At 43.7% G+C, this 17,762-nt stretch overlaps 1 protein-coding gene across 1 annotated transcript; it reads left to right on the plus strand.

Moving 5' to 3' along the window:
• Positions 1 to 6,557: 6,557 nt before the first annotated feature.
• Positions 6,558 to 15,612, plus strand: LOC129846451 (cell surface glycoprotein 1-like). The gene is made up of 5 exons (XM_055914385.1): positions 6,558 to 6,831; positions 9,889 to 11,211; positions 11,741 to 11,803; positions 11,984 to 12,062; positions 12,173 to 15,612. The coding sequence occupies exons 1-5, from the start codon at positions 6,744 to 6,746 to the stop codon at positions 12,339 to 12,341; spliced, it is 1,722 nt and encodes a 573-aa protein (XP_055770360.1). The 5' UTR covers positions 6,558 to 6,743; the 3' UTR covers positions 12,342 to 15,612.
• The last annotated feature ends 2,150 nt before the right edge of the window (positions 15,613 to 17,762 follow it).

A 17,762-nucleotide genomic window follows, 5' to 3' on the forward strand; every position in this document is an offset into this window, starting at 1 on the left:
GCATTTTTAACTGAAGATCAAGATGAGTTGATTATTGGAGTCAGGTGTGTTAGCAGGGACTGGGGATAAAGTGTGACCCCAATCAGGCCCTGAGGACTGGAGTTGTCCAGACCTGCTCTACTGAGTTCTCCTGACTTCCTGATGGCCACCAAAGACCCTCTATTCCCATCAGGTACTGCAGCTCAGTGACTAAAGAGAAGAATGGGGCATGTTGAGCCATTTTTTACATTCAGCATCACTACGTCAAGTGAAATATAGCTTTCTTTCTAACAAAGATATCTACAGTACATTTATTTTAGGATGTTGTGTATCCCTGGAAATAATCATAATTTATGTAAACATAACAGTTTTGAAAACATAGCTTGGTCTATTGGCATAACGGCGGGTATGGGGTAGGTTGAGCATAGGGACAGAGTAAATTGAGCTGCCTTGGGGTAAGTGAGTAATGGTATCCTGTGACATTGGGGGTGATGGTGCTGGTAGGTCAAAGTTTCATTCATGGAATGGAGTTGTGGTATATTGTATATTTTAAATGTATGCATACATTCAGATATAGATTCTCTCTGTTCAATATCACTTCCCCTTCCATTTGTTGACCAGTTGTCAGGGACAGGGATGTTGTTTTGACGTGCCAATTCATAGACAAGTTCTCTGTGTTTGAGGCGACTAAGCCCATGAGACGGATCTGTGAGACTCCATGTCATCAGATATGAACTCGTGTTCCTCTGCTACTCTATCTTTGCTGCTGTTCCAAAGGACTTCTTCCCTTCGCTCACTTCCTCTCTCAACAACGTCAAGGGGAACTAGACCACTGCTTGTTTTAAGTTTGTATACATGGGACATGATGATGTCTGCTCTGTAACAATACAAATGCACTATCTTGAGTTCATATGCATGACATATCGCAAAAATACGATGCATATTATGCATAAAACTGACCAAATGTAATCAACAAAATACAGTCATCATTTGTATGGGTTGTGGTGGCTATTGGCTCAACTTACCCCGAGGCAAACATATAGACTATGTTACTCCACACAGCTACAAGGATGCACTTTCCTGCTAGGTTTAGGACCTCATATTTGAGCCAGTTTTCTACAGCAGGTAAATAATCGTGCTGCAACAGAAAAAGTGAAATATTATGTGAATTATAATTATTGGACATTTTTGCAGCTGTTGATAATTTTTTTGTAAGGGGAAATCAAGTCTGAAATGTACAAGTTTAAATCACAAACTTCAGAAGCCTTTTTAAACCTCAAATACAATACACATCTTAAATGTCCCCGAAGTTCTCCTGAAACAGGGGGATCAAATGAAGATCCTACATCTGTAAAGCAATCTTAAAACTATCTACTTTGGTTGAGATACAAGCATCATGAAACATATTAACACATTCACTTGACTTGGTGAAAATCTGTTATTTTGGGATCTTTTTTTTTTTATTTATTTTTATTTCACCTTTATTTAACCAGGTAGGCTAGTTGAGAACAAGTTCTCATTTGCAACTGCGACCTGGCCAAGATAAAGCATAGCAGTGTGAACAGACAACACAGAGTTACACATGGAGTAAACAATAAACAAGTCAATAACATGGTAGAAAAAAGAGAATCTATATACAATGTGTGCAAAAGGCATGAGGTAGGCAATAAATCGAATAATTACAATTTAGCAGATTAACACTGGAGTGATAAATCATCAGATGAACATGTGCAAGAAGAGATACTGGTGTGCAAAAGAGCAGAAAAGTAAATAAATAAAAGCAGTATGGGGGGTGAGGTAGGTAAATTGGGTGGGTAGTTTACAGATGGACTATGTACAGCTGCAGTGATCGGTTAGCTGCTCGGATAGCAGATTTTTAAAGTTGTTGAGGGAGATAAAAGTCTCCAACTTCAGAGATTTTTGCAATTCGTTCCAGTCGCAGGCAGCAGAGAACTGGAAGGAAAGGCGTCCAAATGAGGTTTTAGCTTTAGGGATGATCAGTGAGATACACCTGCTGGAGCGCGTGCTGCGGGTGGGTGTAGCCATCGTGACCAGTGAACTGAGATAAGGCGGCACTTTACCTAGCATAGCCTTGTAGATGACCTGGAGCCAGTGGGTCTGACGACGAACATGTAGCGAGGGCCAGCCGACTAGGGCATACAGGTTGCAGTGGTGGGTCGTATAAGGTGCTTTAGTAACAAAACGAATGGCACTGTGATAAACTGCGTCCAGTTTGCTGAGTAGAGTGTTGGAAGCTATTTTGTAGATGACATCGCCGAAGTCGAGGATCGGTAGGATAGTCAGTTTTACTAGGGTAAGTTTGGCGGCGTGAGTGAAGGAGGCTTTGTTGCGGAATAGAAAGCCGATTCTTGATTTGATTTTGGATTGGAGATGTTTGATATGAGTCTGGAAGGAGAGTTTGCAGTCTAGCCAGACACCTAGGTACTTATAGATGTCCACATATTCTAGGTCGGAACCGTCCAGGGTGGTGATGCTAGTCGGGCGTGCGGGTGCAGGCAGCGAACGGTTGAAAAGCATGCATTTGGTTTTACTAGCGTTTAAGAGCAGTTGGAGGCCACGGAAGGAGTGTTGTATGGCATTGAAGCTCGTTTGGAGGTTAGATAGCACAGTGTCCAAGGAAGGGCCGGAAGTATATAGAATGGTGTCGTCTGCGTAGAGGTGGATTAGGGAATCGCCCGCAGCAAGAGCAACATCATTGATGTATACAGAGAAAAGAGTCGGCCCGAGAATTGAACCCTGTGGTACCCCCATAGAGACTGCCAGAGGACCGGACAACATGCCCTCCGATTTGACACACTGAACTCTGTCTGCAAAGTAGTTGGTGAACCAGGCAAGGCAGTCATTAGAAAAACCGAGGCTACCGAGTCTGCCGATAAGAATATGGTGATTGACAGAGTCGAAAGCTTTGGCCAGGTCGATGAAGACGGCTGCACAGTAATGTCTTTTATCGATGGCGGTTATGATGTCGTTTAGTACCTTGAGCGTGGCTGAGGTGCACCCGTGACCGGCTCGGAAACCGGATTGCACAGCGGAGAAGGTACGGTGGGATTCGAGATGGTCAGTGATCTGTTTGTTGACTTGGCTTTCGAAGACCTTAGATAGGCAGGGCAGGATGGATATAGGTCTGTAACAGTTTGGGTCCAGGGTGTCTCCCCCTTTGAAGAGGGGGATGACCGCGGCAGCTTTCCAATCCTTGGGGATCTCAGATGATACGAAGGAGAGGTTGAACAGGCTGGTGATAGGGGGTGCGACAATGGCGGCGGACAGTTTCAGGAATAGGGGGTCCAGATTGTCAAGCCCAGCTGATTTGTATGGGTCCAGGTTTTCCAGCTCTTTCAGAACATCTGCTATCTGGATTTGGGTAAAGGAGAAGCTGGGGAGGCTTGGGCGAGTAGCAGCGGGGGGGGCGGGGCTGTTGGCCAAGGTTGGAGTCGCCAGGAGGAAGGCATGGCCAGCCATTGAGAAATGCTTGTTGAAGTCTTCGATTATCACGGATTTATCGGTGGTGACCGTGTTACCTAGCCTCAGTGCAGTGGGCAGCTGGGAGGAGGTGCTCTTGTTCTCCATGGACTTTACAGTATCCCAGAACTTTTTGGAGTTAGAGCTACAGGATGCGAATTTCTGCTTGAAAAAGCTGGCCTTTGCTTTCCTGACTGACTGCGTGTATTGGTTCCTGACTTCCCTGAACAGTTGCATATCGCGGGGGCTCTTCGATGCTATTGCAGTTCGCCACAGGATGTTTTTGTGCTGGTCGAGGGCAGTCAGGTCTGGAGTGAACCAAGGGCTATATCTGTTTTTGGTTCTGCATTTTTTGAACGGAGCATGCTTGTCTAATATGGTGAGGAAGTAACATTTAAAGAATGACCAGGCATCCTCAACTGACGGGATGAGGTCAATATCCTTCCAGGGTACCCGGGCCAGGTCGATTAGAAAGGCCTGCTCGCTGAAGTGTTTTAGGGAGCGTTTGACAGTGATGAGGGGTGGTCGTTTGACCGCGGACCCGTGGCGGATACAGGCAATGAGGCAGTGATCGCTGAGATCTTGATTGAAGACAGCAGAGGTGTATTTGGAGGGCAGGTTGGTCAGGATAATGTCTATTAGGGTGCCCATGTTTACGGATTTAAGGTTGTACCTGGTGGGTTCCTTGATGATTTGTGTGAGATTGAGGGCATCAAGCTTGGATTGTAGGACTGCCGGGGTGTTAAGCATATCCCAGTTTAGGTCACCTAACAGAACAAACTCTGAAGCTAGATGGGGAGCGATCAATTCACAGATGGTGTCCAGGGCACAGCTGGGAGCTGAGGGGGGTCGGTAGCAGGCGGCAACAGTGAGAGACTTATTTCTGGAGAGATTAATTTTTAAAATTAGAAGTTCGAACTGTTTGGGCATAGACCTGGAAAGTATGACAGAACTTTGCAGGCTATCTCTGCAGTAGATTGCAACTCCTCCCCCTTTGGCAGTTCTATCTTGACGGAAAGTGTTATAGTTGGGTATGGAAATCTCAGAATTTTTGGTGGCCTTCCTAAGCCAGGATTCGGACACGGCAAGGACATCAGGATTGGCAGAGTGTGCTAAAGCGGTGAGTAAGGCAAACTTAGGGAGGAGGCTTCTGATGTTGACATGCATGAGGCCAAGGCTTTTTCGATCGCAGAAGTCAACAAATGAGGGTGACTGGGGACATGCAGGGCCTGGGTTTACCTCCACATCACCCGAGGAACAGAGGAGTAGTAGGATGAGGGTGCGGCTAAAGGCTATCAAAACTGGTCGCCTAGAGCGTTGGGGACAAAGAATAAAAGGAGCAGATTTATGGGCGTGGTAGAATAGATTCTGGGCATAATGTGCAGACAGGGGTATGGAGGGGCGCGGGTACAGCGGAGGCAAGCCCAGGCACTGGGTGATGATAAGAGAGGTTGTATCTCTGGACATGCTGGTCTCAATGGGTGAGGTCACCGCATGTGTGGGGGGTGGGACAAAGGGGGTATCAGAGGTACGGAGAGTGGAACTACAGGGTCCATTGCAAACCAAAACAATGATAATGAAAACTAGCCTGAACAACAGTATGCAAGGCATATTGATATTTGAGAGAGACATACAATAAGGCATAAAGTGATTGCAGGTCTTGATTGGGAGAGCTAGCTAAAACAACAGGTAAGATAACAGCAGCAATAACAGGGTGTTAGTCTAACACAGCAACAACAGGTAAAAATGGCGACGACTAGGCAGAGAGGGTCGGATTAACTACACACAGATCCTGAGTTAAAGTACAGAGCCGACAGGTAAAGCACAAATAAACAGAATGGAGTACCGTGAATTAATGGACAGTCAAGCATGCATCAGCTATGTAGCCAAGTGATCATAGTGTCCAGGGGGCAGCCGTAGATGGAGCAGAGGAGGCCTCCACTAAGCTAGCACGCGGCGTATAAAGTTAGTAGCCCGGGGGGTGGTCTGCTCAGACGGAGGGGGTCTGGCGCAGTGGCGCTAGCGCTAGCTCTTCAGCTAGCCGGCAGATGGGCCTAGCTCGAGGCTAGCTCAAGGCTAACTGGTGCTTGCTTCGGGACAGTGGTGTTAGCCAGTAGTAGCCACTCGGTTGCAGCTAGCTAGCTGTGATGATACGGTGTAATTGTCCAGAGCTTGCGTCAGGAATCCGGTGATGTGGTAGAGAGAAAGCAGTCCTATATGCTCTGGGTTGATATCGCGCTTGCAGCTAGCCGGCAGATGGGCCTAGCTCGAGGCTAGCTCAAGGCTAACTGGTGCTTGCTTCGGGACAGAGGTGTTAGCCAGTAGTAGCCACTCGGTTGCAGCTAGCTAGCTGTGATGATACGGTGTAATTGTCCAGAGCTTGCGTCAGGAATCCGGTGATGTGGTAGAGAAAAAAGCAGTCCTATATGCTCTCGGTTGATATCGCGCTTGCAGACTGGTATGTATTGGCCCGGTATTGAAGCTGGCTGTGTCCGAGTTGAGGGTGAAGACCGCAGCAGTGGCTAACTGACTACTAGCTAGTAGCTAGTTATCTGGCTAGCTTCAGCTTGGGGTTACGGTTCTAAAGTATAAAAAAAATAGCAGGTCCGTACCACATTGGGTGAGGCGGAATGTAGGAATGTATATTCAGTTCCTAGATGGAAAGTGAAAGTAAAATATATACGAAATGTATACGAAAAATACGAAGACTATTTACTATTTACTATTTACACGCTACAGGACAATACAGGACAATACAAACACACGTCCGACTGCTACGCCATCTTGGAATCTAACTTGCTTACCACTTTTCCCGTGTGGTGTCGTCCTTCACAGACTCCATGAAATGACAACCTCTTCCTAAATATTTGGTCATGATTAATATGGTTGGATAAAAAAATGTATTAAGTTTCCTATTGGTAATGTGAGAAAGGGAGATATGGATAGTTAAAGAGAGAGACAGAGAGAGAGTGCATGTGTGTGTGTGTGTGTGTGTGTGTGTGTGTGTGTGTGTGTGTGTAAGAAAGAGAGAGAGAGAGGGAGAAAGCCAGAGAGGGAGAGTTTTTGAAAGAGAGGGTGTGTTCTGTGTTCTTGCCCACCTCCACCAACCAATCGACTGTCACTAGCCATCAATGATGCCCTGATGTGACTCGCATCTCAGTATAAAAAGTTGAGCTACACCCTTCAAACCACTTCAGTCATCCCACAGATAGTCCTTGGAAAACAAGCCTCTTGGGAACAGAAGCACAGAGCACAGCGGTACACATTCTCTCATCTCTCCCTCCATGCCTATCTCTGATCTCAGGATGTGGACTCTACTGCTTGGGGTCATTTTGGGACTTCTGGCACCTGTTCAGTCCGACCCTGTTCCTGGTGAGTAACAATGTATTACTGTCCCAGGAAACAAATTAGTGAAACTCTGCTCTTTGGCTCAGTTGGTAGCATATGGTGCTTGCAACGCCAGGGGTTGTGGGTTCAATTCCCATGGCCATCCAAATGTAAAAATGCATGAGAAATTGTGTTCACATTAAACAAGATCGGATACTATTGTTGGTGTAGCTTGTCACAGTCTGACAACCATCCCCATTGTAACAACATACCCAGTAAGCTAAATTACGTTAAAAAGACACCTAGAAGCCTTATTTTCCAGACGTTGAAAAGACATCTATGTTTCACAAGTTTGGACAGCACAGTAGAGTACAGTCCAATGGAGTTTAATTCAGCAGAGTACAGTACAGTCCAATGGAGTTTAATTCAGCATGGTACAGTACAGTCCAATGGAGTTTAATTCAGCATGGTACAGTACAGTCCAATTTAATTCAGTGCAGTAGATATTTTTTTAACTTTCTTGAACAAAATATCTTTCTCTGAGTCATTGTATTAGTATAAAATAATAGAATAAAAAATATTTGGGAGCATACAATATAGCTCAGTATTTATATTATTTATTTTATACAGTCTTTTTTGGTCATCTTTATCAAGGATGTCAATAATTATGGACCTGACTGTATTTTGTAAAACTGGATTTGAGGAGACATTAATCTGGGTTATTAAAGCATCACCCGCTGGCCATTGGTTGTGTATTAATCTGGGTTATTAAAGCATCACCCACTGGCCACTGGTTGTGTATTAATCTGGGTTATTAAAGCATCCCCAGCTGATCACTGGTTGTGTATTAATCTGGGTTATTAAAGCATCCCCAGCTGATCACTGGTTGTGTATTAATCTGGGTTATTAAGGCATCCCCAGCTGATCACTGGTTGTGTATTAATCTGGGTTATTAAAGCATCCCCAGCTGATCACTGGTTGTGTATTAATCTGGGTTATTAAAGCATCCCCAGCTGATCACTGGTTGTGTATTAATCTGGGTTATTAAAGCATCCCCAGCTGATCACTGGTTGTGTATTAATCTGGGTTATTAAGGCATCACCAGCTGATCACTGGTTGTGTATTAATCTGGGTTATTAAGGCATCCCCAGCTGGCCATTGATTGTGCAGCCAGGTAAAATGGATCACTGTCTAAGACCTCCTGTTGTATCTGAACACAGGCTTATGGAATTCAAGTAATCCTATCCTCGTCTGATGAGTCTGCACTTTTCTACTTCACCGGAGAGCCTCATCGTGTTTCAAACCTAGCTGTACTCTAGCTCAGTGAATACCAGGGGACCTGTTCTTTACACGTTCAGTGCCTAAGTCCCCCTCCCCCTCCCCACGTAGACAGACACACAGCAGTCTTTGTAGCAATTGCTGAGCTGTTCCAGCAGGTGCATTAATGTGTATATCCTGAATTTCTGTGAAACCAAAGTGCTTTGGGGAGTTTCATACAAGCTTGGGTGAGAAGGGAGAAACTGTCACGATCGTGTTGACATGAACGAGAGGACCAAGGCGCAACATGATTTGAATACATCTTCTTTTTAATAACGACGACGAAGATGAACACTACACACTTATACAACACTAACGAAAACAACAAACGATCGTGAAAACTTCAAACGTAAGTGCACACACAAACTACTTACGTCGAACTATACAGATACACAAACAATGACCCACAAACAGCTAAAGCCTATGGCAGCCTTAAATATGGCTCCCAATTAGAGACAACCGAAATCAGCTGTCTCTAATTGAGAACCCATTCCGGCCACCATAGACTTTCCTAGAACTACACCCAACATAGACACAGCTAGACACATACACTCAACACCAAACCATAAACTACACCAAACACCCCCTCTACCATATAATACCCCAAAATACACACATACCCCATGTCACACCCTGACCTAACTAAAATAATAAATAAAACAAATAATACTAAGGCCAGGGCGTGACAGAAACCTTATACAGGTAAAACTGTTATTGGACAGGTAGAAACCTCATACAGGTAAAACTGTTACTGGACAGGGAGAAACCTCATACTGGTAAAACTGTTATTGGACAGGTAGAAACCTCATACAGGTAAAACTGTTATTGGACAGGTAGAAACCTCATACAGGTAAAACTGTTATTGGACAGGTAGAAACCTCATACAGGTTAAACTGTTACTGGACAGGGAGAAACCTCATACTGGTAAAACTGTTCACAAGTGTGTTAGAAATGGAGGCCTGAGATTGCTTGACGCACAGGATAATGTATTTGATGTAAAATTTTAAGAACAATGTCAAAGTTAAGAGCAGTTACTTCTCCTTTTGTTTGAAAACAGTATTTAATGACACTCAACATTCAATGAAACAGTTAAGATCCTTCGGAGGATTCAACAAATACCTAACGAAAGTGGTTAAGTTTGGGATTGGGCAACAGTATCCCTGGTTAGCTCCCTAGTACCCCCTCTCCCTTCTGGTGGGGTTCCAATCACCTTTTTGAACTGGAAAGGTCTTGCCTGTGTGGCAACCCAAAAGGTCTTCCAGGCATCTTTACTGCTTAGAGTGTATCCCTGGTTGGCTCCCTAGTACGCCCTCTTGCAGGAATAAGATATATGCACGCCTTATTCACGTGAATGCCTCTGTTGGGGCATAACATTTGGGCACCTCTTCAAAGCCTATCCTAAACTCTTTAGAAGTAGCACTGGTGACTAATTATGGCAACAGAACAGGGAAAAGAGACAAGCCAAGACATTGTTTATTTAAAGACTTGGGTGTGTTGATTTTGCGGTTCAATAAAACCGAATGATTTGATGAAACAGCCTCTGTCAAACACAAAGGCAGACGATTAGTCATCCCAGTTAATAGTTATGTTTCCTGTATGGTTAGTCAGAACACGACAGGTTCACACAGGTACTCCAGGGAGGAGCCTGAAAGGCCACGATACTCCCAGGCCTTCCTTTGTCATGCAAAGACATCAAAGCTCAGTAATTTTCCTCTACTGTAAAGGTCAGGACATGACGTTAGTAGGTAATCATTGAGGTGAGGTCTTTTCTTCTCTTTGTCACAGCCTCGACAGAACTTCCTGCTCTGGCTGCTGGGGATTTTCTTGGGGTAACTTTCAAGTTCTTCAAGAAGCTTGTAGTGGGTCCCCCGGATGCCACCAATGGAACATCCAGCAGTGATGAAACACTGGACCTAGATCATCTGGTGACCCCTGACCCTGTGACATCTGACCCGGAAGACCAGCTGCCCACCTTTGACCCAGAGGAGGGCAGCACAGATGAGACAGAGGGCAGCACTACAGAGGGCAGTATGAAACACCCCACTTCGGGACAAGACGATGAAGGGGAGCTGTTTGAAGCCAACTTTAAACCTAACTTTAACCTCCGCTCCAGTCCAACTCCTCGCCCCAGTCCAACTCCTCGCCCCAGTCAAAGCAACACAGAGGACAATTATGAAAAGTACGACTATGATTCCAGTCCAAGTGAGAGACCTGATTCATCAGAGGAAGATGAAGTGATCCTGGATACCGAAAGCCCCACAGCAGAGTTTGTCCCCACAGCAGAGTTTGTCCCCACAGAAGAGTTTGTCCCCACAGTAGAGTTTGTCCCCACAGCAGAGTTTGTCCCCACAGCAGAGTTTGTCCCCATAGCAGAGTTTGTCCCCACAGCAGAGTTTGTCCCCACAGAAGAGTTTGTCCCCACAGTAGAGTTTGTCCCCACAGTAGAGTTTGTCCCCACTGCAGAGTTTGTCCCCACAGCAGAGTTTGTCCCCACAGCAGAGTTTAACCCCACCACTGATTTTCCGATGGATTTGGAAGATGTTAACGCAATCCTTGACCCTAACCCCAGCCCCAGTCCTCATCCAACTCATGATGCTAGCACCACAACAGAGAAAGAGGAGTTGGAGGACGATATATTCAGACCAAACTTTGTCCCCAGCCCTAGTCGTGTACCGGATCCCAGCCCCAGCCATAGTCCCATCTCAGAGTTTGAAGAAGAAGACCTGTTACCTCTTAGCCTTGATCCAAGCTTTAGTACCACCTCCAGACCAAGCCAAAGTTCAGGGACCAGCCATACACCTCGTTCTAACCTAACCAGTATGACAGGCTTGGAGGAAGCCGTGGCTGCAAAGATGAATACAGAGCTGGCCTTCACCTCAACCACCAGTTCTGCCGCACCTACAACAGTCAGGATGAATTCAGACATCGAAGGGTCAGGGTCGGGATTCCTGCCTCAGAGTAGCACCACAGTAGCAGCCCCTGCTGGTGAGGAGGACCAAACATACAACTCCCTAGTCGATAAGCCATTCATTGAAACAGAGACAAGAATTCAAGGCACCAATAGGCTTGCTCTACCAAGGGAGGAACCGGCAGTGGATACCTCTACAGGTACAGTACTGTTTATCCAGGAGAAGTGTACCAATATTCTGTCCCTTCAAAGTTCTTGTGTTCATAATGGGTGTGGCATTCAGAGTTGAGATCCTTGTACTTTACTCATACTTCTGAGTAAATCATTCATTGATGTCAATGGAAGGCTTGCACAAAGATATTGGCTTGTCAAGTCTGAATACGTCCCATTGTATCTGTTAGCAGAGTGGGCTAGGGCATGTCCATTGTATCTGTTAGCAGAGTGGGCTAGGGCATGTCCATTGTATCTGTTAGCAGAGTGGGCTAGGGCATGTCCATTGTATCTGTTAGCAGAGTGGGCTAGGGCATGTCCATTGTATCTGTTAGCAGAGTGGGCTAGGGCATGTCCATTGTATCTGTTAGCAGAGTGGGCTAGGGCATGTCCATTGTCGTAATAGTCAGCTCTCTGGCAGGTCTATATACCTGCTCTAATGAGAACAGAACTTTTTTGTTAGTACTGAACACATCTCTTTGAGTGTAAATTGTAGTTAATCTATCTCTATTTCCACAGTTCTTCATGATGCAGCTGCTGTAAAACCAACCCCATCCAGACAACATGATTCATATACATCAGGTCAGTTCCTGAATCATACATGCCCAACTAACAAGATATGCTACTGATACACGAGGGAACGTTCTGCTCCTTTTTGCAGTTTAAATTTGAAGACAATGTTTTGTGAACATACTAGAGGACCCAGTAGACACGGTCACTTCCACTCACTGTCTGCTTTGTCTTCTTCTTCTCCTCCTCCAGGTTGGTTGATCATCGTTGCCTTCGTCGCGGGCGTGGCGGTCTTGGTCGTAATCTGTGTTGCCATAGGTACCAGAGACAGGTAAAATCCACCACTTTCAAACCCATCCCGGAAAATATGTTCATGAGATTGAAACACGTTGTCACTTAGTTACAAACCATGGAATTAAACCATGTCAAATCATCTTGCAGGTGGAATGCACCGGCCCAGGCATCTGAGAAGAAGGGCTCAGGAGATGAGAAGGCGGAGCGGGAAATGGAGAGGTTTCTGTCTAAAGAGAGGCCGAGGGAAAACGTCCACGCTGGAGAGTACACTGTTATACTTCTGGAGGACCTCCCAGAGAAAGAGCCGCTGCACTGAGACGGGCCGAGGAGATGCAGAACGGGGACAAAATAGGAACAACTGACACCTGAGAAATAGAATGGAACGGGTCTCCCCATTCTAGTCATTTTTGGCATAATAGGTGGCATACTGGGTGGCATAATGGGTGCCATTATGGGTGACATAATGGGTGGCATAATGGGTGGCATTATGGGTGGCATAATGGGTGGCATTATGGGTGGCATAATGGGTGGACCCCCCCATTCTTGACACACACGGGAAACTGTTGAGTGTGAAAAACCCAGCAGCGTTGTAGTTCTTGACACAAACGGGTGCACCTGGCACCTACCCCGTTCAAAGGCACTTAAATCTTTTGTCTTGCCCATTCACCCTCTGAATGGCACACATACACAATCCATGTCTCAATTGTCTCAAAGCACAATCCAGTCTCCTCCCCTTCTTCTACACTGATTGAAGTGAATTTAACAAGTGACATCAATAAGGGATCATGGCTTTCACCTGGATTCACCTTGTCAGTCTATGTCATGGAAAGATTTCTCACAGCAGGAAAATAATCCTGCAGCAACTGGAAATGTGAATTAATGTGTGGATTATAATTAATGGACATTTTTGTAGGGGTTGATAATGCATTTTTGTAGTTACAGCAAATCAAGTGTGACATTTTTAAGTGGAAATTACAAACTTTAGAACTCTTTTTAAACGTTGAATAACTACAAGTTTGCACCGGGTGATCAAATGAAGACCCTACATCTGTAGCTAGTGATAGCAGATTCTATGACTATGAATGGAGACGTTCTAGTGGGGGACACGTCTGTGGCGTGTGAGTTTGAACTGTCCCTTTGACCTTTGCTATCCCAGATAAGTCAGGTTGATAAACACCTGTACTGATGGGCAATGGATAAACACCTTGCTATATCTCTGTTGACATTATGTATATTATCAAAGTTGCAAACACTGTCAGAACCATAGAAAGAAAAAGAAAAGAAAAACAAGGTCATACTGAATTTCTAATTCTCACTCACTGACCAGTGTTGTTGTTGTTATTGTTGTTGTTCTTGTTGTTGTTATTGTTATTGTTTCGATATTGCACTATTTTTTTTATCAACAAATCTTATTTGTGTACATGTTTTTGATCATCCTGTAAAAGAAAATACAGAACCCATACAGAATATAAATGAATGTCTTTCTAGATGTTTCATAGTGACACGTACACTCAGGGACTCACATAAGTGCTACACAGCCAGAATAAGTCAAGTATAGTAGAAAGTCTTAATACCCACCTACTTAGAGCCCAGCTTTTCACTACATTTCCACTGGGTGTAAAATCCTGCTGACTTGTGGCATTACGTATTGTTCAGATGAATGGCGGTATGTGAGTTATAGTAAGTATAATATACTTTATACTTCATATGTATTCGTTTTAAACACTCAGTGTTCTTCTAGTGTTAGACAGTTGTATGATTCTCAGTGCATAGCTACTGCTGTAGTATAATGGATGCATTTTTAAACCATTACAACACTTCATTAGTCAGCTACACTAAATGGTTACCAAATGTAGTTTCTCCCTTCTATTTCCACGTCTGTTCATATAAAGTATACTTCAGATCATTTTAAACTATGAACTGACTACAACTACTGGGGTTTAAATACAACAACTACTACCATGCTTTGCTACTCTGGGACCATAAGTCATGAAAGACACAATCAGTTTTTCATTTTTCATTTCAACATTTATTGGTTTCCATAATTATATGTACACAAGAAGTAGTAAAACACTTTACCACACTTTTAGTCCATTTGTCTGACAGAGAAAATTATATTTTTACATTTTAGACAAATTAAATTCATACGTTCTTTAGTTCACTCATACACAGTCAACATCAGACAGATTCTAGAATCACACATTCACACAGTCAACATTAGACAGATTCTAGAATCACACATTCACACAGTCAACATCAGACAGATTCTAGAATCACACATTCACACAGTCAACATCAGACAGATTCTAGAATCACACATTCACACAGTCAACATCAGACAGATTCTAGAATCACACATTCACACAGTCAACATCAGACAGATTCTAGAATCACACATTCACACAGTCAACATCAGACAGATTCTAGAATCACACATTCACACAGTCAACATCAGACAGATTCTAGAATCACACATTCACACAGTCAACATCAGACAGATTCTAGAATCACACATTCACACAGTCAACATCAGACAGATTCTAGAATCACACATTCACACAGTCAACATCAGACAGATTCTAGAATCACACATTCACACAGTCAACATCAGAAAGATTCTAGAACCACACATTCAAACAGTCAACATTAGACAGATTCTAAAATCACACATTCACACAGTCAGCATCAGACAGATTCTAGAATCACACATTCACACAGTCAACATTAGACAGATTCTAGAATCACACATTCACACAGTCAACATTAGACAGATTCTAGAATCACACATTCACACAGTCAACATCAGACAGATTCTAGAACCACACATTCACACAGTCAACATCAGACAGATTATAGAATCACACATTCACACAGTCAACATCAGACAGATTCTAGAATCACACATTCACACAGTCAACATCAGACAGATTCTAGAATCACACATTCACACAGTCAACATCAGACAGATTCTAGAATCACACATTCACACAGTCAACATCAGACAGATTCTAGAATCACACATTCACACAGTCAACATCAGACAGATTCTAGAATCACACATTCACACAGTCAACATCAGACAGATTACAATGAGGAAAAATGTTCCAACACGTTCTTGGACCCATATGTGCATTGAATCAAAATCAAGGATAGAAAATAGACAGAAGAAGAATGGTCTAAATGTACATTTAAACAGGTATTCATAGAAAAATAAAAACATTTAAAGTGAATTTATGAAGCACTGATATTTGACAGTGTTAAGCTATGTCTGGACAAGACTCAAGAGCATTTTGCATAGGTGCATAGGTTGCCTGAATTTCTTTTGCCTGAACCTGATATTCAGCTAACGTACATACATACAGTAGCTGCCAGCACCAAAGCTCTTTTGATGCCTGCCCCTGTTGTCTTGATAACCTGATATTCAGCTAACGTACATACATACAGTAGCTGCCAGGACCAAAGCTCTTTTGATGCCTGCCCCTGTCGTCTTGATTCCACTCTGAGAAAGCTACACCCTTAATTGGACTTTTCCCTCTTATCTTGTCAACCTAATAACAAAAGTAACAACGATACTGTAAAACAAACAATAAAATAACACCAGCCAGACCATATTGGTGAAAAATACAGCATTTTTTCTCTTCTTTTTGTCTCTCTTTCCAGGCCCATTGTCTGGATCCTTCTGTGTACGCATTAAGAGTATTCACATCTGTCTCCCCGAACAACACCAAACAACTACATGTGTATGTTAGAAAGGTAATATATCTGTGAGACTAGTAGACCACGACCCAAAGTAAAAGGACAAACAACGTAGCTCTACATTTGCATATGGTTTTCCTATCGTTATAGAAACCCTGAGCAGAACATTTGTTTAGGATTCACTACAAAACGTTTCACTTAAATATCTACCTGGATCTAGTATATGTTATACTGACAAAGTGCAAGGAGGCACTTTGAACATGGAGATGTAAGATAAACCTGCTCTTCAACAGGTTCCGTCTAGAGTGTTTCTGAGACCCAGTACTGCTGTAAAGATCCCTTCCCTATTGAGATACTACCCAGCATCCACTGCAAGGTCATGGTCTTGTTGTTATATAACCTTACTGGTCCAGGTACAGAGGTTTGTACAGTGCAGTGCAGTGCTGTGTAATTGCAAGCTACCTTTGCGGTCTTTGTATTTAGCATGTTGATACGACATACATTAGAAGAAGTGTCTGAAACAGAACTTTATAAAGGTAGGACCGGCCTTCCTTTTTTTCAGAGTCTCAAATTAGCATGCTGGAGATGGAGCTGGACTTTTCAAATCCAAATTGAAGGGCAAATTTTCTGTTGATATGGATTATTTGACTGTAATTAACATTGTCGTAATCATCACGCTGACTGACTGAGTAGATTGCGGTTGACAAGGCAAGGTTGTCGTTTAGCATAGAAATACAAACACACAAAGCACTGACTTTCAGAGCCGACCGGTTTACAAGACTATATTCCCTCTACCATCTCTCTACCATCTCTTACTCTCCCTCTACCATCTCTCTTACTCTCTCTCTACAATCTCTTACTCTCTCTCTACCATCTCTTACTCTCGCTCTCTACCATCTCTTACTCTCGCTCTCTACCATCTCTTACTCTCTCTCTACCATCTCCTACTCTCTCTCTCTACCATCTCTTACTCTCTCTATACCATCTCCTACTCTCTCTCTATCATCTCCTACTCTCTCTCTACCATCTCTGACTCTCTCTCTACCATCTCCTACTCTCTCTCTACCATCTCTTACTCTCTCTCTACCATCTCTGACTCTCTCTCTACCATCTCTTACTCTCTCTCTCTACCATCTCCTACTCTCTCTCTACCATCTCTTACTCTCTCTCTACCATTGCCTACTCTCTCTCTACCATCTCTTACCCTCTCTCTCTACCATCGCCTACTCTCTCTACCATCTCTTACTCTCTCTCTACCATCTCCTACTCTCTCTCTACCATCTCTTACTCCCTCTCTACCATTGCCTACTCTCTCTCTACCATCTCTTACCCTCTCTCTCTACCATCGCCTACTCTCTCTACCATCTCTTACTCTCTCTCTACCATCTCCTACTCTCTCTACCATCTCTTACTCTCTCTACCATCTCTTACTCTCTTTCTCTACCATCTCCTACTCTCTCTTTACCATCTCTTACTCTCTCTCTTTACCATCTCTTACTCTCTCTCTACAATCTCTTACTCTCTCTACCATCTCTTACTCTCTCTCTCTACCATCTCTTACTCTCTCTACCATCTCTTACTCTCTCTCTACCATCTCTTACTCTCTCTCACTACCATCTCTTACTCTCTCTCTACCATCTCTTACTCTCTCTCTACCATCTCTTACTCTCTCTACCATCTCTTACTCTGTCTTTTGTTCTCTCTTTCTCTTTCTCACTCTTTCTTTGACACACACATTCACACACACTCGAATGCACGTATACGTTATATACAGACACACAAAACCATATAGAATATATTGATTGTTGGTGTGTTTGTCCTCTTACAGCCAGGGGAAGGAACACATTCAATCCTCTTCCTGCCTCTGCACATGTCTTGTTAATGCTGTCCATATGCACCTTGCGTCGTTGGCTGTCTATAAATACGTAGCAGCCGCATTTGGAGGCATTTAGTGATGTTAAGTCCAGAGGTAAGCTCCAGTGCTTAGAGGCTGATCATGTGTGCCGATGCCAGAGTTTAATCCTCTAAGTCAAAGGTATTG

Source organism: Salvelinus fontinalis, unplaced genomic scaffold (assembly GCF_029448725.1).
Source record: "Salvelinus fontinalis isolate EN_2023a unplaced genomic scaffold, ASM2944872v1 scaffold_0542, whole genome shotgun sequence".
Classification (NCBI taxonomy): domain Eukaryota; kingdom Metazoa; phylum Chordata; class Actinopteri; order Salmoniformes; family Salmonidae; genus Salvelinus; species Salvelinus fontinalis.

Bases quoted from the DNA above. Each gene is read 5' to 3' on its own strand.
- LOC129846451 (XM_055914385.1), top strand. From the start codon at position 6,744: ATGCCTATCTCTGATCTCAGGATGTGGACTCTACTGCTTGGGGTCATT. The intron at 11,804-11,983 runs GTCAGTTCCTGA...CTCCTCCTCCAG, and splicing joins ACATGATTCATATACATCAG to GTTGGTTGATCATCGTTGCC. The intron at 12,063-12,172 runs GTAAAATCCACC...ATCATCTTGCAG, and splicing joins GCCATAGGTACCAGAGACAG to GTGGAATGCACCGGCCCAGG.